Raw genomic sequence first — 22,200 nt, 5'->3', positions numbered from 1 at the left:
TAAGTGAATGACTGCAACGTATCTTCATGTTAAAAATGAACCTGGGTACAGGCCGCCTCAAATGCAGGGTGCAGATAGGAATGCGCTCTGCTTAAGTCTGGGACTACTCTTAATGTGCTCAAGAGCCTCTCGGGATCATGGGCTCCCCATTTGTTGGCATATGGGGACAGGTCACTTATCAGACAGTGGGATGATCACCCCCAGGTTCACCAGCTACCAAGCGAATTGAAAGGGGATTAGCCTCACGCCTTTCCCTATGTTGGGAATGTCTAAGCAGACCTGGAGTTAGCTTTTGAGTTAACTCCACTTCAAGGTCTCTCTGTCCACAGATTGACCCTTTTACCTCCCCCCTCCTCTGTGGTTTGCTCAAACAAGCTTGCATTAATCACCCCAGCAGGAAAGCAGATAAGGCACTGTGAATGCTACTCCCTTCCCCATCACAAAAGAACTAAGTGGGCAATAGGAACTTAGGAGATATGCTCATTAAAATTACTGATTGTCAGGTCCTTCCGACCTGACAAACACAGTCCTTGCACATCAGTGCAGTTCTTTTACATACAGATTGTTCTTGACCAGTCACACCATTGTGTTATACTCAAGCGCAGCAAACAAAGACAATAAATCCTTTTGAGACCCACTGGAATTTCCCTCCTCAGGAAAGAGGAGCGGCTGGTGTTTTGCCTCAGGGCACATTTGGGGCTATAATTGGTCATGGTTTCATGAACCAGGGTGCTTCATTTGGTCTCTACACTGTGGAGTCACCCACAGTTTGGGCAACTGACCTGACACCAGCCATAACACCAAGCCGTCTTTGCACCATTCCCATTCTCAGCCTCCAGACTGGCATTCCTTGCTGGCCTGATCTGCCCAGCATGCCTCGCTGCTACAAGAAGCTGGCTACATGAGAACAGACACCTTTTGGATTTACCCCTGCTGCCTAACCCCCGAACTGTGTTCGGTTCCCCACTGCTGCCTGGTTCCGTTCCTGAGGAAGGAGGTCCTTCAGTTGTGCCTCAGCAACAAGGGTCCAATCACCACTAAACGGAGGGATGAGGTTGTATGATAACCACTGTGTCCCTCTGGGCTCCTCCTATCCTTTCTCTTTCTTAAATCCAAAAACCTGTTTCTCTTTTGCTGATCAAATCTCTCAGATTCCAGCCGAGCTGGATTCCACAGTTACTGCAGAGTCTACTGTGGAGGTGTCCAGCAACTCCTCTTATGGGATTAGATTGGATCATTTTCAGTTTGTGACTCCTGAGGAAGTGGACAATCTGCTTCAGACTGTGCATCCTACAACCTGTTCCCTTGACCCTTGCCCAACTTGGCTTATCACATCTGATAATCATATTATCAGAGATCTTGTGAGAACTGTAGCCGGAACTGGAGGAGGAAGAGGTCCACCTGGGGGGACGGAGGAGGGAGGAGGGAGGAGGAGGCGGTGGCAGCAAGGCAGTAACCCAGCCAGGGAGAAATCAGGTATGTAGCTTGGGAGTGCTCCTGGACCCAAAGCTCTCCCTGGTTTCTCAGGTTGGGGCGGTGGTCAGGAGCACTTTTAATCAGCTTCAGCTGATACGTCAGCTATGTCCATTTCTAAAGGTGAATGACCTTAAAACAGTGGTACATATGCTGGTAACCTCCAGGCTTGATTACTGTAATGCGCTCTATGTGGGGCTGCCTTTGTACATAGCCTGGAAACTACAATTGGTACAGCCAGATTGGTCTCTGGGACAACATGAAGGGACCACATTACACCGGTTCTAAAAGAACTGCACTGGCTGCCGATGTGTTTCCAGGTGAAATACAAAGTGCTGGCTATTACCTATAAAGCCCTTAACGGCTTGGGTCCAGGCTATTTGAGAGAGCGCCTCCTTTGTCATAATCTCTGCTGCCCATTACAATCTTCTGGAGAGGTCCAGATATAGTTGCCACTGACTCGTTAGGTAGTGACCCAGGACCAAGCTTTTTCTGTGGCTGCCTCAAGGCTTGGGAATAAGCTTCCTGCTGAAATAAGAGCATCTCCTTCTCTGTTTGTTTTCAGGAGAACCTCAAGGCCCTCCTGTTCTCTCAGGCTTTTAATTAGAATTAATTTTAATAATTTTAAAAACTTGTTTTACTAATTTTATTATATTGTTTTTATCATCATATATTTTAATTGGTGAGTTTTAAATGTTTTAAATTTTGTACATTGCCTAGAGATATGCATATCTGGTGGTATAAAAATATGATAGATAGATAGATAGATAGATAGATAGATAGATAGATAGATAGATAATTAATTAATAAAATAAAGCCTTCTTTTCTCTAGCTAGCCTGGAGTTCATCTAATCAGGACACCAATCTAAATTGCCTCTTTTCAAATTATCTGATTGATCTCTGTAATGTATTTTAGGGATGATATTGCCTTAATATCATTAACTCCTGCTTACTGAACAAAGAGGCACCTTTTTAATATGGTGATTCTCTTTATTTAGCAGGGGGAGAGTAATTGGCCCTATCCACCCCCAGGACAGTATCTCCAGTGACTGTTGCTGGTGTCTATCATCTTAGATTGTGAGCCCTTTGGGGACAGAGATCCATCTTATTTATTTATTTATTTATTTATCTCTCTATGTAAACCACTTTGGAACCTTTTATTCAAGCAAGGTATATAAATATTTGTTGTTGTTGAGCAACTCTCTTCTTCGCTATACCCCTAAATCCCCAAATAAAAAACTTACTTTATTTTAATCTTAACCTACTCTCTGTCAGTTCATTTCCATGGGACCAGAACTTTGCAAATATTTATTCTGACGTGAGACTGCTCCACTCTAGCTCGCTAATTTCTTCACACAAGCAAGGCAGTACACTTATAAGAACATAAGAACAGCCCTGCTGTTGGATCAGGCCCATGGCCAATCTAGTCCAGCATCCTGTTTCACACAGTGTCCCACCAGGTGCTGCTGGGAAGCCCACAGGCAGGAGCTTAGAGCATGCCCTCTCTCCTGCTGTTACTCCCCTGTAGGGTTGCCATGCCCTCTGGAATTCCGGGTACCACCTGGATTTTAAGCAACTCACCCAATTGCTTAGCCCACCCAGATTCGCCTGGATTCCAGCTTTCATTGTTTTTTAAAGCTAAGCTCTAGCCCTCGTAGAAGCGGAGTTATGGAGCAAAACGTGCAACCACTATTCTGCTCACCGCTGGACTTGGATTAAGAGAGGAAGAGCACAGGAGACTGGGAAGGTTTCACTTTCACAAGTACAGTAATCCCCTGAGGAATGTTTCCTTGTTTGTTATCAGCAGGGGATCTCTTTCGGGCAGTTGAGAGGATTGTTTGCTTTTGATGTGAATCACTACCTACCTACCAGGCAGTGTACTGTAATGTTTACGGACTTTCTTGGCTTTACATTCAATACATGCTGACTTAGAAGTAAGCACCGTTGGTTTCAATCAGATCATCTGTCAAATAAGTGTGTACAGAACTGCAGCCTTAATTAAAAAGCTGTGCATTTTTTTTGTTCTATTGCTGCTGTTAATACATCAAGGAAAATGGACAGGCAAAGATATCTTCCCCAACTATTTTTGGTAGATTTCCAGAGCAAATACAAACCAACTGGAAAGCGCAGCTGCTAATTTGCATATGCAAATTATCTGCAAGCCAATTTACATAATATGCAAATAAGGGACTCAGATTTGGAGAGCCATAATATGGCAACCCTACTCCCCTGAAACTGGTATTCAGAGGCATCCTACCTCTGAGGATTTAGAACTCCTTTTTATACAGAGAGTAGGTCTCCACCCAGGGGTGGAGGGAGGCCAGCAGTGGCCTGGGTTCTGTCACTACTGTGGACCCCCTAGCCCCAACCCGTATCTGACATCAGATACAGGGAACGGTTAGCCACACCCAAGCATTTAGCTCCCAAAATGTTTAGCTCCCAAATGGAGCCATTTGGGAGTTAAATCAGCGTGCGGCCAGAGCGACTCTCCCTGCCTTTTAAAGGGGCCCCATTTGGGAGTTAGATTGGCAAGCACTGCCTTTGCAGCGTGGCCAGAGCAGCTCTCCCTACCTTTGAAAAGCCAGGGAGAGTCTCTCTGGCCATGCTGCAAAGGCAGCGCTGGCCGATTTTTAGCTCAAAAAATGCGGCTGCGCAGGGTCACACACCCTACAGCTGACATCAGACGCGGGGTCATGTCTGGGGCACCAGGCATGGCACCTGAGAAGTGGTGGCCCGGGTTCTTTGAACCTGTCCACTCAATGGCCCTGTTTCCACGCCATATGTGAAGCAAAGACAGATGGATAAAATATACATTACTTCCCCATCACACTTAGTTTGGCTAAGAGATGGGCCCTGCTTAGCCCCTAGTTGTGGGAGGCTGGATTTATCAGGCCATTTGTCAGCCTAAACAAATTATATTGGTTGTCATTTCTTGGCCAATGTTCCAGCATAATAGTTTTAGGTGGGGTTTTTTTTTGTTTTTTTTAAAGCTCTATGTTTCAGTTGGCTGGCTTCCATATTCATATTGCACTTTGGCTCCAGGGGCCTGTATAGAAGTGAATCATGAAGTCATAACAGGGAAAGGGATTAATAAAGCACACCAGCAATTTCACACCAGGGTTCACTCTCTCTGTGAGCTACAGAGGGAGGTAAACTATATTCAGCAAGTGTGAGTCATTTTGACGAACTACAGAAAACTATTTTTCATTAATTCAGTAAGATTTGAAAAACAAAACAAAGCTTCAACTAATTCTGAACTTCACAAATTTCCCCTACCTCTGTTAGCAAGGTCAAAATATATTGGCTGGCAATCCTAAATTACTCAAAGGAAGTAATTCAGTGACTAACTGGTCCTATTAATTACAATGGAACTTCCATAAAGCACACCAGCAATTTCACACCAGGGTTCACTCTCTCTGTGAGCTACAGAGGGAGTGAAACTATATTCAGCAAGTGTGAGTCATTTTGACGAACTACAGAAAACTATTTTTCATTAATTCAGTAAGATTTGAAAAACAAAACAAAGCTTCAACTAATTCTGAACTTCACAAATTTCCCCTACCTCTGTTAGCAAGGTCAAAATATATTGGCTGGCAATCCTAAATTACTCAAAGGAAGTAATTCAGTGACTAACTGGTCCTATTAATTACAATGGAACTTCCATAAAGTAATTTAGTGAGGATATCGGCCATTGTCTTAGTTTGGGATTTATAAAGGAGTCGGAATTATTAGCCTGCAGAAATGGGGAAAACAAAGTTCACCCTTGATCTGCAGCTAGTCTGCTGGGGAGCCACATCTCAATATGAAAAAAAAAAAGACCAGTTTGTATCTTTCACCAGATATGGACAGTCTTCTGTTTTCCTACTAGAAAATAGTTGTATGACCACAGAGCCAGAAATATTCTTGGGATAGAAGGGTTCTGAAAAAGTACAGAGGCTTAAAACAAGTCAACTATTGCCTCCTACACACTCCGAAGTGTTAGCTCATACTAAAAACAATTTAAGTTCAAGCAGAGGTTAATTTAAGAAGAGGAAGCAGGTCTTGTGGTAGAGCACATAAATTGTTCCCTTTGGTAAGCAGGATCTGCCTTGGTTTGCATTTGTATGGGTGACTACATTGGAGCACCGTCTGCTGTAAGATATTCCCCTTAGGGAGTGGGGAAGCCACAACTCAGTGCAACAACTCAAAGCCACAACTCAGAGAGCTGCTCTTGTGGTAGCAAGCATGACTTATCCCCTTAGCTAAGCAGGGTCTGCCTTGGTTGTATATGAAAGGGAGACTAGAAGTATGAGTTCTGTAAGATATTCCCCTCAGGGGATGAAGCCGCTCTGGGAAAAGCATATAGGTTCCAAGTTCCTTCCCTGGCATCTCCAAGATAAGGCTGAGAGAGATTCCTGCCTGCAACCTTGGAGATACCACTGCCAGTCTGTAGACAATACTGACTGAGATGGACCATTGGTCTGACTCAGTATATGGCAGCTTCCTATGTTACTATGAAATGAAGAACATCAGTTTTGTATGCAGAAGGTCCCAGTTTCACTCCCTGGTGGGTCTGGAAGAGACTCCTGCCCGAAATCTTGGAGAGTTGCTGCCAGTAGACTATACTGAGCTAGATGGACCAATGGTCTGACTAGGTATAAAGCAGCTTCCTACGTTCCTGTTCCTAATTTTCTAGACATTAAATTGAGGGGGTGCACTCACTCATGGGAAAAGAGATTCTGATTTGGCAGGCTGGAACAACGCTTACTGACTTCCCAGACTCTCCAACTGATGAATCTCAAATAAGTGAGATAAGATATACTATATCTCATCTCAGAGAATCATTAATGAAAATATAGATAGCAGTAGATCACTGTTCCCTCTAAGGTGTCCGTGCATGTGCGTACACACCAACTTCCAGGCCCCCACGCAGCAGTTATTGGCAGGCATGCTGCACCCGCCACTGCCACCCAACTGCCAGGAAGCATTGCCAAGCTTTCCCGCTCACCCGGGTCACCACCGTGCTGCCGCCGCCGCCTCCTCCGCCCCCCAGCCAGACCTCTTCCTCCTCCAGTTATGGCTGCAGATCTTGCAAGATCTGCAACGGAGCAGCCAGAGGAGGAAGGGAGGGTGGAGGACGGGAGGCAGCAGCGACCCCTCCCCTGGTGGCTCCCCCCAGCAGCAGGGGAAAGGGTAAAAAAAATTATGTGCCATGATTTGCACTGCACAATAATCATTAACTAGTGTGTGTGTGTGTGTGTGTGTGTGTGTGTGTGTGTGAGAGAGAGAGAGAGAGAGAGAGAGAGAGAGAGAGAGAGAGAGTTATATGCGAACATTGCCTTGATGCTGCCGCTCAGGACAAAACACAGGCAAGAATGGTGAAGACACCATCAATCAGTATGTCTTCTGGGTCACCAGCGCTGTCTGCGTACCTTGGAACCACCATTCTTTTTCCTACGTCATGACATCGGCACTTCCATCTTGCCCTGCCTTGGCCCACACCTCCACACTGGCTTTTCCTAACCTAGTCTTTCCAGCACTCGTGGCTGCAAGGTCCCGTTCATATTTGGATTTATTCTTGGTTCCTGGACCTCTGCCTGTTCTCTGGATCCCTGTTGCCACCTTCCTGCCTTGGAGAAGAGAAGCCTCTCGGTAAGGACTGAGCTGCAAGGTTTCATCACATTTCTCTTGGAAGGAGTGTGGTAGTATATAACCCCTATCCTTAAAACTCTACTTACCTTTCTCATTCCTCCTAAAATCCAAATCTGTTCCTTTCTCTCTAGCCAGCCTTGAGCAAACCTAATCTGAAAACACAAACCAAATAACTTCCTTGTGAGCCATAACTTAGTCTTTGTATCTCGTTGGTTTGTTGCTACTCTGTATCAGTCAAATACTATTGCCTAATAATCATTATTTTTCTCTCTTCTGTACCCCTAAACCCTCAATACACCTCATTTAACATTGAACTTTGACCTCTCCATTCAGTTCTTTCCGTGAACAAAGCTTTGAACACATTTATTATGAAGGTGGACTGCTCCATTTAAAATAGCTAATTCCACCACCACCACCACAAGCCTAAAATGTAGCTCGGGGTCCCGTCAAGGCCCTGGGAGCAGTTCCATTAACAATGTTGTTTTATTTTACTATGGTCAGTTGCCCTGAATTGCATGTTTCTGTTTTTAATCCGATCACACTCTACGTCAAATTCCTTCAAGTTTATAAAGGATTTGAAGATAATTAACAAGCACTTGATAGATGATCATTTATCAAAGTCGGTAAGTATACTTCTGTTTGGAGACAGGACTGATCATTCATTCATTCATTTACATTTATATCTCGCTCTTCCTCCGAGGAGCCCAGAGCAGTGTACATAGTTATCTTTATCCTCGCAACAACCCTGTGAAGTAGGTTAGGCTGAGAGATACATGACTGGCCCAGAGTCACCCAATGAGTTTCATGGTTGAATGGGGATTCAAACTCGGGTCTTCCCAGTCCTAGTCCAGCACTCTAACCACTACACTATGCTGGCTCAAGTAGCTTCTGGCATTGAGAAGAATGAAGAATATATTGAAGCATAATTTTATGAAGGACTGTTTATAAATAATTTAAGATTATTTATGAAGGATCTAGAGATATTTAACAAATTATAACTTCAGAAGATGAGTATACTCCTTTTGAGAAACATGATGAGGGCAAGGCCTGATCTTCTACTCAAGCAGCTTCTGTTGATTGGGAGATCTAATAAACAATGAGAGGCTTTGGCTTTAGTGAGCAATTCTTGTTATCATGCTGGGAATTTCCAGCGTGCTTAAACTATGTGTCTGCTAGTCTGTGAAGAAATAATGTAATTGTTAAGGCCAGTGAATACCTGCTTTCATAACAGAGAGCTGGGCTATGCAGTCCTTGTAGATTATTCCCTGATTAAACCCCAAAGCCTTACCTGTTTATTGCTCAGTGTGGAGTTTCCTCCCCAAAATTATCTTCAAATACTAATACTAATATTAGCAGCTGACATCCAGATTTTTTTAAAAAATGTAGTTGCTACATGAGAAGTGCTGCTGCTGCTAATACTGTAGATTTGACTAATGCAGTGCTGTCATTCACACAGGTGGGGCTTTCGACAATCTCTCTTCTGCAGGAACTGCTCTGTTCTACCAGAAAATATAACCCTCAGAGTCACGCAGCCCCCAGGGACATGTTTTTAGGTGGCACAGAGTGCTTCTTGGAGAAGTGAGGGTCACTGAAATTCCTGCCCCAGGCAAGCACTGGGTGAGAATGAAATTCTGCTTGAACAAGTACCCACAGGCAAGCAAAACCGCCTTCCCCCGCCCAGGGGAGCACTAATCGGGAACTCAGCAGTAGAACCGGTGCTTCCCATGTACCACCCATTCTTTGTTAGTCTAGATATTGGCCAACAATAACAATAGTGCCACACCTACAGTGCTGTACATAAGTCATTTGATATAGTCACAGGCTTATGAAATGTAGCCACATATGGCATAGGGAGAAAGTAAGGCATAAGAGTGGGGGGGGGACTCCTTTTCTTTCATTTTAGAAAAGCCCCAGCCTGCTTTTCCTTCTCAGTGAGAACCCACAATTCCCACTGTTTGTGGTGTCAAGTAAAGTTCAAAGCTTTATTTCAAATATGCTAGTCTCAAAACCCCAAAAGCAAAGAATAACAGTGTAGCCAGGTCCCTAGCATTTACAAGTCAGACAAATCCCTATAGGTGCCTTCCTTAGTTACTTGCTTTTGGTGTCAGGTTTGATCCACCTTGTCCAGGTGAACAAGGACCAGTGGTTCATGGACCAGATCCAGGCTGCTATGTGTTCTTTCTTTTTATGCCTCAGTTGTTTAATCCTTATTAATGTTGGGACTTTCCACCCACTTGCTGTCTTTCTTCTTCTTTCTGTCTACACTTTCCAAGACACACCCATATATTCAAACACCTGTCCAAAGAACGCTCCAGAGATTGTACTTCCCCCCGCCCCATCTCGCCCTACAGAGACTTTCTTCTCTTTCTCAACCTGTGGTTAACACATTCATTCTGCTAGCTTAGCTCAAAATGCTTCCTCATATTGTGGGTTTATTACAAATATTTCCTTTTTGCTTCATGCTCATAGCTTATCACGGGTATCTGGACTGAAATAATGCTGACAAAGGCCTAGCCAACATTCTCGTGAATAGTTCCCAAAGCGGTCCCTATCGTAATCTCCTTCAAAGGCAGAAACCAGACGTTTGCCAGTAAAACTGGATTCCCATTCCTGCATTTGCCTTCGATATGCAAAACTGGAATATTTATTTATTTATTTTGCAGGAAATAAATGGAAGATGGGAAGGACTACTTAACTTCTGCCTACCACTTTTCTTCTACAACTGTGTCCAATCTGATTGGGGAACCTGATATCAGAGCTCACGGTGGAAAAACCAGCTGGGAAGTGGCAGAGGAAAAACAGAAGGCAAGGAAAGGGTTTAGCACTCCTCTCCCACCCATCATGCCTATCCTGCAAATGTCCCCCTCCTCCACACGTCAGAAGCAAATGCAGTATTGGAAATCCTGTATTTGCTGCCAAATGTCTAGTACCAGTTTAAGGGAAGAAGAGTGAGGGAAATGAAGAAGAGCTGAGCCAAAAAGGAGGAGTGGGGTGAAGGGAAAAGATCAATTAGGAAAAGCAGGAGAGAAAACACATGCTTCAAGGGATTGCTAAAGGGGCTTATACATAAAGCAGTGTGGGTATCAAAGGAAGGGAAAGGATAGTGACACAAAAGGAAACAGATGAGTGTGTGGAAGTACAGTCTTTGCACTCGCTGGCTGTCACTGCTCATCAGAGCCAACTCTGCTCAACAGTGCTGGCAACATGACATCAGTGTCAGATCAAATAAAGAAAATCAACCCTGGTGGGAATATTTCATAGGTGAGCAGACACGCTTACGAGCTCTTTGGGAATAATGCTTTGTTGCGGTCTGAGGAGGCTCAGCCTGGGCTGCAAGCCCATTACCATAAGAAAACAAGCAGTTTTAAGTGGAACTAGCTGGGCTAGGTGCAGAGCATCTGCTGCCTTCTTCCCCCGCCTGCCCGTTTTCTTGCCCATTCACTGCCACCATTGCCGTTTTCTCCCCCACCCACTCCTGCCGCCATTTTATCCCACCCACCATTCCCACCATTTTGTCCCCCCCCCATTTTGTTTTCCACCTCACCTGTGCCACCACCACTTTCCTCTTCTCTTGCCAGCAGCTTGCTTGTGAACTCTTGCGAGAACTGCCACGCATGGGATTAGCGACGGGTATGCCTAAGAGAACTATATAGAGAGATTCTGAATATCAGTTGCAGAGAAAGTCTCTGGATACCAGTTGCAGGGCATGGGAGCAACAGTGGGAGACCACTATTTGCCTACATGGCCCATTTTGGGGCTTTCCAGAGGCATCTGGGTGGCCACTGTTGGAAACAGGATACCAGACTAGATAAGCCTTTGGTCTGATTCAGCAGGACTGCAGCCGAGAGCAACTTGACATATTGTCTTTTTCTATACAAATATCTACCTGTGTCAGAAAAACGTGGCAGAAATGTCACCCCAGGCAAAGAGGAATAACTTCTGATAGAAAAAGGATCTTTAAAGGTGAGCATACAAGATTTTTATTTATTTACATTTATATCCCACTCTTTCTCCAAAGAGCCCAGAGCAGTGTGCATGGTTATGTTTATCCTCACAACAACCCTGTGAGGTAGGTTAGGCTGAGAGATACATGACTGGCCCAGAGTCACCCAGTGAGCTTCACGGCTGATGAATGGAGATTTAAACTCCGGTCTTCTCGGTCCTAGTCCAACACTCTAACCACTACACCATACTGGTTAATAGTTACTAAACTCCTTATACCCACCATATAGGCCACCTTAAGTGGCGCAGCGGGGAAATGCTTGACTAGCAAGCAGAAGGTTGCTGATTCGAATTCCCGCTGGTACTATATTGGGCAGCAGCGATATAGGAAGATGCTGAAAGGTCATCATCTCATACTGCGCGGGAGGAGGCAATGGTAAACCCCTCCTGTATGCTACCAAAGGAAACCACAGGGCTCTGTGGGTTCCAGGGGTCGAAATCGACTTGACACACTTGGCACACTTTACACCCACCATATAACTGCTTGGAGGAGCTGGATTTTCTTCAATTGTCAGTATGTCTTGGCGTTCACATAGTACACATAACTGACATTCCAGCTTCATAATGCACAACTGGTACAAAACTGACACAAGTGCTTTTTTGTCAGTCTAGCTACACACATCAGGAAACCATTAGGTGTTGCACACATCCCCAAAGGTCCATGCTCACTGGCATGTATTCGTTCTAGAATTACCACACTTATCCAAATAATCAAGCACAGAGGGAGGCCAGCGGCAGCCTGGGTGTTGCCTCCACTGCAGCCCCCCCCCAACCCCGCCCTCTGTGTCTGTCATCAGACAGGGAACATTTAGCCATGCCCTCACATCTGAAGTTAGACGCGGGGGCTGCGTGGCCTCGTTTAGGAGCTCAGTCGGCCAGCGCTGGGTTCACAGCACACCTGGAGCGACTCTCCCTGCCTTTCAAACACGGCGCTGGCTGAATGAACATAGCACTGGCTGATCTAACTCCCAAACAGGGCCAGGGAGCCCCATTTGGGAGCAAAATCATCCCCCATATCTGACATCAGACTGGGTTCTTTGGACCCGTTCGCCCAATAGTGGCTCTGCCCCTGCAAATAATGGTCCTGATAAATGCATGATGCATCCCTGGAGGAACTGCATGTGCATATGCCTGTTCTTTCTCTTTTACACATTCCTATATTTTCAGAAACACAAAACAATTGTGTTCCTTATATTTTAAGCAAGGAGTACAGTAAAACAAGGGGAAGCTCCTCAAATGCTTAGAGTGAGATCTGCATCCCTCAACTTTGCTAGTGTGGAATACTGAAATTATCCTGTCATAATGGGTAAAATTACTCAAAGTAGTCCCATTGAAATTAAAAGGAAAATTACTCAAAGTAGTCCCATTGCTGTGTCATGATACTTAGCTACCGTATTTAAGAGCATACTTCAACCAGTATAGCACTAAAGCTGATGTGTTACATCTAAACATTTGCTAGGTCTTTGAGAATACTTGTGGATTTTGGACTATGCATATTTTGTCATCGTTATACCGTCTTATTCAAAAGTCCTACTGAAATTAAAAGGACAAGCCCAGCATTGCTGAACGTGGGACTACTTTGGATAATTTCCCACATTATGTCAACCATTATTATTTTAGTATAGGATACTAAAATATATTTATGCATATAGTTTATATACTGCCTTTTAACCAACAAAATATAATATTTATATTCCGCTTTTCAACCAAAAGGCTGTCAAAGCAGTGTACTACTTGGCACGAGGAACGAAAAGCCTGGTTCCTTGTCCGCAAGGGGCGGCTCACAACAGCCACACCACCACACAAGCAGGGCAAGGGTGTGGGCAGCAGGCTGAGGGAAGGTGCTCCCCGACGCGACACGTGCATCGCCCCGAACCTGGTTCGGGTTAGGCAACGGCTCATTCAATACTTATTTATTTGTAGCAGGAAATTGCTGGATTTTGCGTCGATTGCTCAGTCCTCAAGAGGAGGATGTTTTTTTCGCCTGACGAACCCGCTGGGAAACTAGGGACGTAGCTCTCCCACACATCTCTCCTCCTCCGCGACGCCTATCGAAAAGTCAAAAGCGGCTCCGCACGATGAGAGTTTATTATGCGCTGCGCTGCCCAACCAGACGACGGTCGGGACTCTGCAGGGGAACTTTTTCCAGTCCCAAGCAGCACCACTGCTCCGCCAAGCAATACTCAGAGTCGGGACAGGAGGAGAGACACTCTTCGCGCCTGAGTGACTGTACTCTGTCGCCTGCCTTTGCCCCTTCGCTAGCTAGCTACCCGGGACTGCAGGCAAGTTCGGGAAGGCGTCACTAGTGCATCGCGGAGAACGGCAGCCAGCCTGCCCCCGTCACCCCCCCCCCATGCAAGAGGGGCTAGAAACTTAGTGGATTGGTTTTGGCTGGGCGACTGGGACGCTAGAAACGGGGCGGAGTGGGTTGGCTGGAGGTGACTGAGAGGGGCGCGTTCGCCCGCCCGGTTATTTGCAAACACGAGGAGGCCGGGGAGCGTGCTTTCCAACTGACCTGGGCTGGCTGGAAACCAGAGCTGCTGCCTAAAACGAGAGTTCGTCGCAAACACGGGAAGCCTGTGGAGCGTGCTTTGCAATTGGGCTGGAAAACAGAGCTGCTGACTGAAGGAGTCGGTTGCAAGAAGCTGGACACAGGACACTGGCTTCTCCTGAACTCCGCTTCCCTGGGGGAGAAGTCTGGAGCTTGCCCCGGAACTCTGCGCGGGTTCGGTACTTTGGAACAAGAAGAATGCTGGACGCAGCCGCGGAGAATGCAGACGGACGTCGGGAGCTGCGGGAAGCCCTGCAAAGCTTAAGGGACGGATTGGGACGTGCTGGGTGGTCGTTCGTGTTGGTCTTTGCACTTGTGTGCGCGCATGTAAGCGTCTCCGGCAGGGCATCTCATTGACGCTGAATAATAGTTCGATGGGGATTTTCTTCTTCTTCTTCTTTTTGCATGGAGAGGGGCACGGAGCATATGATCTGCGCAAAGACATTGTTGCATTCTGTTTTGTAATCTCTTAAACGGTGTTGCTGAGAAGTTTGTTCCAGCGAACATCCTGTAGGGCGTGTGGAGAGTGCGGTGTCAGTCAGAGAGGGAAAGGAGAAGGAGACAATGGAGCTGTTTCTGAATTAAACCTTTAGTGAAATCAAGATTTCTTTGTGTTCGCGAGAGAAGCAGCTATAAAAGACATCTAGTTTAGGAGAGTTAGCAGGGTGTGGAATAATCAAGGCTTGTGCACACGATCAGATTCCCCTCTTGCTTGCTTGACGTCTTGAAGGGGGTGGCCTGCACTGACCACTCAGCAGCTGCAGCCGGTAGCTCTAAGCACTGGGCTGGGTAGAGGTAGTAGTTCTCCTCGAGGCGGGTGCCTGACAATTTCTGGGTAATTTAGCAACCTGCCTCATATACTATCTCAGGACAGGTGTGCCACATAAAGTGTTCAGGAGCTCCTGGGTAGGATTGGAGAACAGTATCAATCCAGAATAACACAACATTCATGTTTGCATATGTTTTGAGAGAGAGAGAGAGCACACCTCACCTTCCATAAAATCTCAGGGATTGCAGGCACCATGGTGAAATATCCTAGTATTATGATGTTTGTTGAAAAAACAGATGTAAAACAACAGTATTTATAGCTTTTCCCTCTCTCTCTCTCTCTCTCTCTCTCTTTGTATAAAGCTGTGTTTGAATCACAGCTACACTCTAGTATAAGTCAGCTCCTGCCGTTGCTTGCGTCTATGGGTGAGAAAGAGAACTGACTGCAATATAGTGATTTGCGTGTGGGAGTCTTGTTTGCCATCACAAGCCTTTTCCCGTTTGGATATCGCTCAGGTACTTCACACCCTTGCAGGCTGCCTGTTCCTGCCAGTTGAGCCCAGCCTCCGTGTGTAAACAGTTTGCCGACTGACATGGACTTCCATTGTAATTGTCTGTGCAGCCATTTGTTAGACTTGAGTTGTTTGTGCCATTTTTTGGCCTTGCATTTCTGGGGCTTCAGCAGAAGACTGTGTGAGAGAACAGCTCGTGAAGTGCCTTCTGTGGACTTCCGGTGGTGAAGACCAACCCTCACCTCCCAGCTTGCAACTCTGCTGCTCCCTGTTTGCCTTGGGAAGAAAAGACAACCTGGTCAATGTTGGGGAACAGCAGCTGCAACAGCAGTTACCCTAACTGCACAGTCTGCGGCCAGGCCTTTGCAGGCGAGCTCTGCAAGCTGATCCTCATGGTCTTCCTGATCCTTGCCATCACTCTTGGCAATGTGGTGAGTCTCCTGGTCTTCCTCCGTGTCAAGCAGTTCAGAACTTCCCAGGGTTACCTGAAGGCCTCTTTGGCCCTGGCGGACTTGGCTGTGGGGCTCATTGTAGTGCCTTACTCGGTTTACAGGCAGGTGAACTGCTTGGTCTATGGGGTGGAACAAGAGATTAAGGAATTTGACAGGTTGGCCTGCCACATCTCTGGACCCATCTTTGCAGGTTGCACCTTAGTCTCCATCAGCACCATATTCCTGCTCTCAGTGGAGAGAAGTGTAGCAGTGCTGAAACCCCTGCACAAGAGAGCAGTGATCACCAAGCGCAGGACCGTTTGCTTCATTCTTCTCTCCTGGGTGATGAGCTTCTGCATAGCCGCAACTCCTATCATCTCCACCCCTCATATCACCCTGCAGTACAATTCCTGCAGCAAGTTGTGCAACTATGCCTTTCCTAAAGACGCGTTGCCTGGATCCTATTGGAATGTCATGCTACTTTTTCCAGTCTTTGATTTTACCCTCTTGGGTATCACCTTTATCATCAACTTTGTCACCTTTGCGGCCCTCCGACAGTACAGCAAGACCCGGCAGGAACTGGGGGGAGGGTCACAGACTGGCAGGCAGCTCTCCTCCTCAGACATTACTGCTGCTAAGACCATTGGCCTCCTGACCTTTGCTTTCTCCACTTCCTTCAGCCCCATTGCTGTGTTTGTGGTGGGTTCTGTGATGGGCTACCAGTGGTGCCAATTCTCCTTCTATGCTTTTTGGATCCTCACGTCCAACAGCTGTTGGAATGTGGCCATCTACAGTGTTTGGGACCCCAGGTTCCGGCAGGGGGTGAAGCAGCTGTTCAAAAAGACAGTGCAGATAGCAACTTCCGAGTGTCACAGTCATTCACTGGAGGTACATAGTTCTTCCCCAGCCTGTGTGACAGTCCTCAAAGAGATGCTTCACCCAGAGAGTACTTGATGGTACAGTTAGTTATTCCCCTTTGTCAGGGTAGGCTGCTGTGATCCTACTTCAGAGCAGTCTGGAGGTTAAACTGGATATTGTGGGTTTTCAAGGAAATCCTGCTATTCCATTGCTGAGTCTTTTCAGAGAGGGCTCTTTCAGAAATGTGTACGTCCAGACTTTTCCTTGCACACGATTAGAGCGCATTGAACTTCATAGTCCAAATAGAGCATAAATGGATTTGTGGGGATGCATTACAATGCAGAGTGTGAGAGCACAACACACTCACCCAAACTGATTAGTGTAGACTTAATAATATCTTTCTAATACAAAGCTGGCATCATATGAACCTGTGGATTTGTTTTATAATGAGTCAGACTCTTGGTCCATCTAGATGAGTATTGTCTACACTAACTGGTCTTTGTTGGACTCAAAGACCTGTGACTTTACAGCTGGCATAGTGGAAACAACCAATTACTGACATATAAACATGCCTTATCTTGAGTCAGATCAATGATCCATCTAGGGCAAGAATGTATGCCATGCTAACTGGCAGCAACTTTCCAGGGTTTCAGATGGGTCTTTCCCAACCCTACCTGGAGATGCCCAGGACATTCTGCACACACAGCAGGGATTTTACCCCTAAACTGTGGCCTCATATACATAAGATGGAATTTGCATGTCATTCTTGTATGAGGGCCATGCTTGAAGATCTCTGTGTTCTAATGATAGGACATGTGTGGCTAAAGTATGCATCTACTTCTGACAATTAATCCTCACAGGCATAAGATAAGAAGAGAAAAGAAGCTATGCTTTAAAAAATAAAACTTAAACCTCTACCTCTCCATTTTATTTATTTATTTATTTCAAGCCTGCTTTTAAAATAAAAAAATATTGAAGTGGCTTCTCACGATCAGCTTGCATAATGGTTACTTGTAGATCCACTTTAAAGCATAATCATGTATGATTACAAAAAAAAAAGGAAAGCCATTGAGTATTGTTCCTGCTCATTGTATAATCATGAATATCGCTTTGATATTTCAGTGATAACCATATCGCATGTGGCCAGACCATAAATATATATGCTGCTACAAAAACTGCCTATAAACCTCTTTAAAATGTGAAAGTCTAAAAGATCAGTGATCTTCGCAGTTTTTCAAGCGGCCACAATTTTGGCCACTTTGGTAAAAAACCTTAGATGTGAGAACCATTTCCCACTGTGCACAGCACTGCACTTTTCTCAGTGCTTGGAGGGTACTTTAAGAGGAAAGTGGAAAGCACTGAGAAGGGCTACACCTCCCAGCACTCTGTGCATGCCTTTCAAGATGGTACAGGGGCTCAAGAGAACTAAGTTTCCCTTAAAGGAGCCCCCTGACACTGGGCAAAGCCCAGCACTGTACAGTGGGGTTGGTCACCCCATGGTGCCAGGGGGACTGTGCAGTGTATTCATCTTTGGCTGAAGCTTCACACAGGTCCAATAGAAGTTCTCACAACCAGCCCTGCCCAGGTAGGGCAGTGCTAGCCCGGGTACGGCTAGTTGTGAGAGCCTCCAGGATCGCTGTCAATTGCCTCCAGGCCTTACAATGAAGAACACTACACTAGATTTTGTGAGGTTACTCTTCAGGCCATGGGTACCAAGAGACAGAGAGACAGACTTTTTCTTAGTAATGCCCAGGTTGCTCATACAGCAACTCAAATCACAGCAAAAGCCTAGCATACAGTGCTCATCACTCCTAAACTCCATAGCAGGTAATTAGCCCAACTATTCTGTCAGGGATTAGCTTGACAGGGCTAGCTTCTGAATAAACATGGATAGGATTGGACTGCCTATTGTGTAAGAAAGGATATGTTGATCCTGGAAAGATGGGATATTATAAGACGTGGTGGTGGAAAACAGATTATTATTAAGTTGATAGTTTGAATAGCTGGTTTTATTGACAGAGCTTTCATTTTGTGTGTGCTTGCCAATGTTGAGTCTGTCTTTACAAAGGCTCTCACTTTGTGATACTCTGTTATGACTTCTTTTCCTGTTTGGTTGGCTAAATAACTACGATATTTATTGTGTGAGGTTATCTTGATAGCAAACACCATTCTGAATGTATTCAATGAAGATTCATTCTCTTTGATTAAATAAGGCCTCAAAAGTATACCTATTGTTTTGATAATCAGCTTAAACCTATTGCCGCAATGAAAAGATGCATGCAGTTTGTTTACAACAATATTGTCCGCACTGAAACATGTTTACAAGAGAATCTCTTTGTACTGGTAGCTTGTTACTGGCCAGGTTGGAAACTGAGGCCAAACAGAAGCCATCTGTTGTGCTCTGACCTTCTTAGGGTCTGGAAGCAGCACTGCTTTGTGCTGATTGAATTGTCTATAATTTCTTTTCCACATACAAGTTTGTAAATAAACAGATTTTCATAAAGAAACCAGTGCTCCAATGCTTTGTCCTTCAAGAGGAACTGATATTAGAAAGGTTTCCTTGCATTACCCAAGGTATGGGGAAGAAAGGAAGAAAATAATAGTTTGGAGAGGTTTAGAAAAAGAAAGTTTGATTACATACAAAATTAGAAACATTTGCAACATTGTTTTCTGGTTCACACAATTGTTCAAATCTAGGTTTAATGTGAGTTACTAACATTAATGTGATTATGTGAACCCGTTCCAAGGCAGGAATCTCAGATTCATCTTGGGTCATAAACACCTTGGCATGAATTCACACAACTACACTAATGACAGTAACCCATATTAAACCTGTATTTGAATGATTGTGTGAATAGGTAGGGATGTGCAAACTGGCTTGACCTCGAGCCAGTTCGCCATTGAGCTGGCCTGGTCACCACGAGCTTGTAGAGGGCCAAAACGGCCCATGTGGGATGGGGGGGGAGGCCAGCAGGTGGAGGGGAATCTTCTGGATACACACACCTACACACCTGGCGGTTGTAGCAGCACCCCCCCCAAGGCCTTGGCGGTGGTAAGTCCACCATTTTTTTATACACACACACACACCCAAAAATCCATCCCTGGCACCCCCAAACAGGGCCTGAACCGGCTCAAATTCAAGCCAGGCCAGGCCTCTTGTTTGGGGTGGCAAGTACTGCTGACAGCCAATTAGACATTACTGCTTACAGCCAATCAGAGCTGTGCACTGCTGGCTTTTGTTGTAGGATTGTGCATTTTGGTTTTTTTTCTGTTTCGTTTTTGGCCTGAATCCAAAACACCCCCATTTTGTTCTTTGTTCGAAATCAGCCAATCCAAAACACCTCAATTTTGTTCTTTGTTCAAAATTGCAAAATCTGAATCTGAAACATTTTGGATTTAAAAAAATAGCCCTGGGGCAAAACTCGTGGGTGGGGGTGGTAGTTCCCAATGTCTGGAAGCTACTGCCCAAATTTCAGAGGAATTGGGCAAAGCGCTGGTTTTTGGTGAATTTTTGAAGTTTAAGATTTTTCCCATAGGGAATAATGGAGGTTTCAGCAAAAGTATAGCTTCATGTCGGGGGAGAAGTGGTGGCCCAGAGCAGAGTAGGGTGGGTGGTAGTGTCCAGTGGAGGCAAGGAAGCTGCCAGAATAATTTCAAAGGAATTGGGCAGAGGGCTGATTTTTTAAAGATTAAGTTTATGCATCTTTAAAGTTCTTCCCCATAGGGAATGATGGAGGTTTCAGCAGCCCCATAACTGCACTTGGGGGACACCAGGGTGGCCCAAAGCGAGTGGTGGTGTAGAGCACATAGGGTACCAACCATCCTCATGGGTTGCTAACCCATGGGGTACTGGGTTCTGTTGTTTCTGAGATGTTTTGAGTGTAGATTCTCTGGTAGCATATGAGAGTGGATTCATGGTTTGTCATTGAAAATCTCATATGCTACCAGAGAATCTACACTCAGAACACCTCAGAAACAACAGAACCCAGCACCCCATGGGTGAGCAACACATGGGGGTGGTTGGCACCCTATGTGCATTACACCATCGCTCCCAGCCACCCCAGTGCCCCCCAGGTGGAGTTCTGGGTCTGCTGAAACCTCCATTATTCCCTAGGGGGGGAAACCTTAGAGATGCGTAAACTTCAACAATTCCTAAGAAACCAGCTCTTTGCCCTATTCCTTTGTAATCTGGGCTGTGGCAGGCACCCATTGGGGCACTGCCACCGAACCCACTGTTTTGCCCCTCAGGCCCCCTTTCTGCCCCGAATCTGCCCCAAAGACATGTAAACTTCAAAATTCTTTAAAAATCAGCCCTTATCCCAATTCCTTTGGAATCTGGATGGCAGCAGGCACCCATTGGGGCACTACCACCTGACCCACTCTTCTGCCCCCAAAGCCCCCTTTCTGCCCCATATCCACCCCAAATAACATCAACATCACACATCAACAACAACAGCAGAGCTTTGCAAAGAGCGAGGCAGATTTCCAAAGGTCATGCACATACATATCTCCCCCAGAAATGCAATTGATCTACACACAACAGTGTGAAACAACAACCATGAAATGCACACTGGTCAATGAGGGTAAATTTTACCCTTAAATTTCCTTAAAAGGAATAAGGAGGCAATTGCCAGCAGATCAGCCCATGCTTTCGCTGGCCAATCTGCAGGCTGGAAGGGCCGGAAATGCAAACAGATGTCAAAACTCAAAATGGAGACTGAAGGAGAGAGACTTTTTGCAATTGCAAAATGGAGATCCAAACAGCCGAAACAAGACGTTTTGTATCTGAAACAGGGGCATATTGTTTCGGCTACAAAATTTTCTGTTTTTAGTATTGGGTGTTTTGTTTCAGCTACAAAACAGCTGAAATGGCCTGTCTTGAGCACAAAACGTTTTGTATCCCTATTTTGTTGTTAACATGCAGAACCAGTGTCTTCTAGGCTTGATCTGAAAATGAAAATGGTATGATCAGGCAGGGGAAAATGCAGTCACTGCGCTCCCATAGAAAGCTCAGATTATGTACGTTTATATGCATCCTTTAGATGCTAAAGGATTTTAGATCCTAAAGTTTAGAATTATTCTTCACTGCTTTGCTTCAGGAATATATTCAGGAACAGGGTGCCTATTACCTAAAACCTAATTGGAGCCTATTACCTAAAACCGATTGGCCATTGTGAGTATTCTACGATCAAGGTAGGAGGAGGGGGAAATGATTGTCTGTGAGCTGGGTACAGAGGTAGGAGGTGCGTGGAGTACTTTCCCTCCATTCTCACTCTGCAGCTGAGTACAAGTTCTGGGCTTGTATTGCTACTGCCGCCCACTTCCATACAGAACAGAGAAGGAGGACTGAGATCTGTCATATGGAAAGGAGAGTGCAGAAATTCTTTAGCTCTGCTTTTAAGATGTGCAAATATTTGGGTTTGTTTGGGCACAGAAGGGGCTGATGGGTATGACTTTAAAAAGCCATTGTGGAGCATTTTGAAGGTTAATATGCTCTTTTATCCAGACATTTAAAACACTGCTGGAATCTAAGGAACACAATGAGCTGTAAGCTACAGCCTGATACCACTGATGACTCACAGCTGAAGTGTGGACTTCTGCAAGGAAAAGCAGTTGCGTTTGAGCCAATGTGATATGGAAGCCCTACCTATGATGTTTGCTTTTTGTTAGTTGGAGTTTTACATTCATATAATGAGGCATGTCAAAGGGAGGAAAATGAATCTCAAGATCCATTACACAGGAGCAATTTTTATTTTATTTTTATTATTTTTTGGCAAAACAGACAACTTGAGAGCAATTGGAACTGTGTTCAACCATCTATAAGTGTTCCACTTTGGTGTGTGTGGAGGGGTGCATCTCAGGGCAACGGGTTGCTCCATTTGTCAGCTCTCACAGTCTCTGTGCTACTCTTTGCATAAGTTTCGGAAAATCATAGTGTTGTGAATTGTGCTGTTATTTTATGCAAACTGGAGAA

The 22,200-nt window shown here is 45.3% G+C and overlaps 1 protein-coding gene across 1 annotated transcript; it reads left to right on the top strand.

The window, feature by feature from the left end:
- Positions 1–13,530: 13,530 nt before the first annotated feature.
- On the top strand, positions 13,531–18,709 carry LOC128324145 (adenosine receptor A3-like). The gene has a single exon (XM_053248349.1). The coding sequence runs from the start codon at positions 15,240–15,242 to the stop codon at positions 16,320–16,322; it is 1,083 nt and encodes a 360-aa protein (XP_053104324.1). The 5' UTR covers positions 13,531–15,239; the 3' UTR covers positions 16,323–18,709.
- Positions 18,710–22,200: the final 3,491 nt, after the last annotated feature.

This window comes from Hemicordylus capensis, chromosome 4 (assembly GCF_027244095.1).
Source record: "Hemicordylus capensis ecotype Gifberg chromosome 4, rHemCap1.1.pri, whole genome shotgun sequence".
NCBI lineage: Eukaryota > Metazoa > Chordata > Lepidosauria > Squamata > Cordylidae > Hemicordylus > Hemicordylus capensis.
Note: the sequence above shows the minus strand (reverse complement) of the source record. Positions and strands in the feature narration are given on the sequence as shown.

Excerpts from the sequence above, each read along its gene's own strand:
- LOC128324145 (XM_053248349.1), top strand. The coding sequence starts at position 15,240 with ATGTTGGGGAACAGCAGCTGCAACAGCAGTTACCCTAACTGCACAGTC.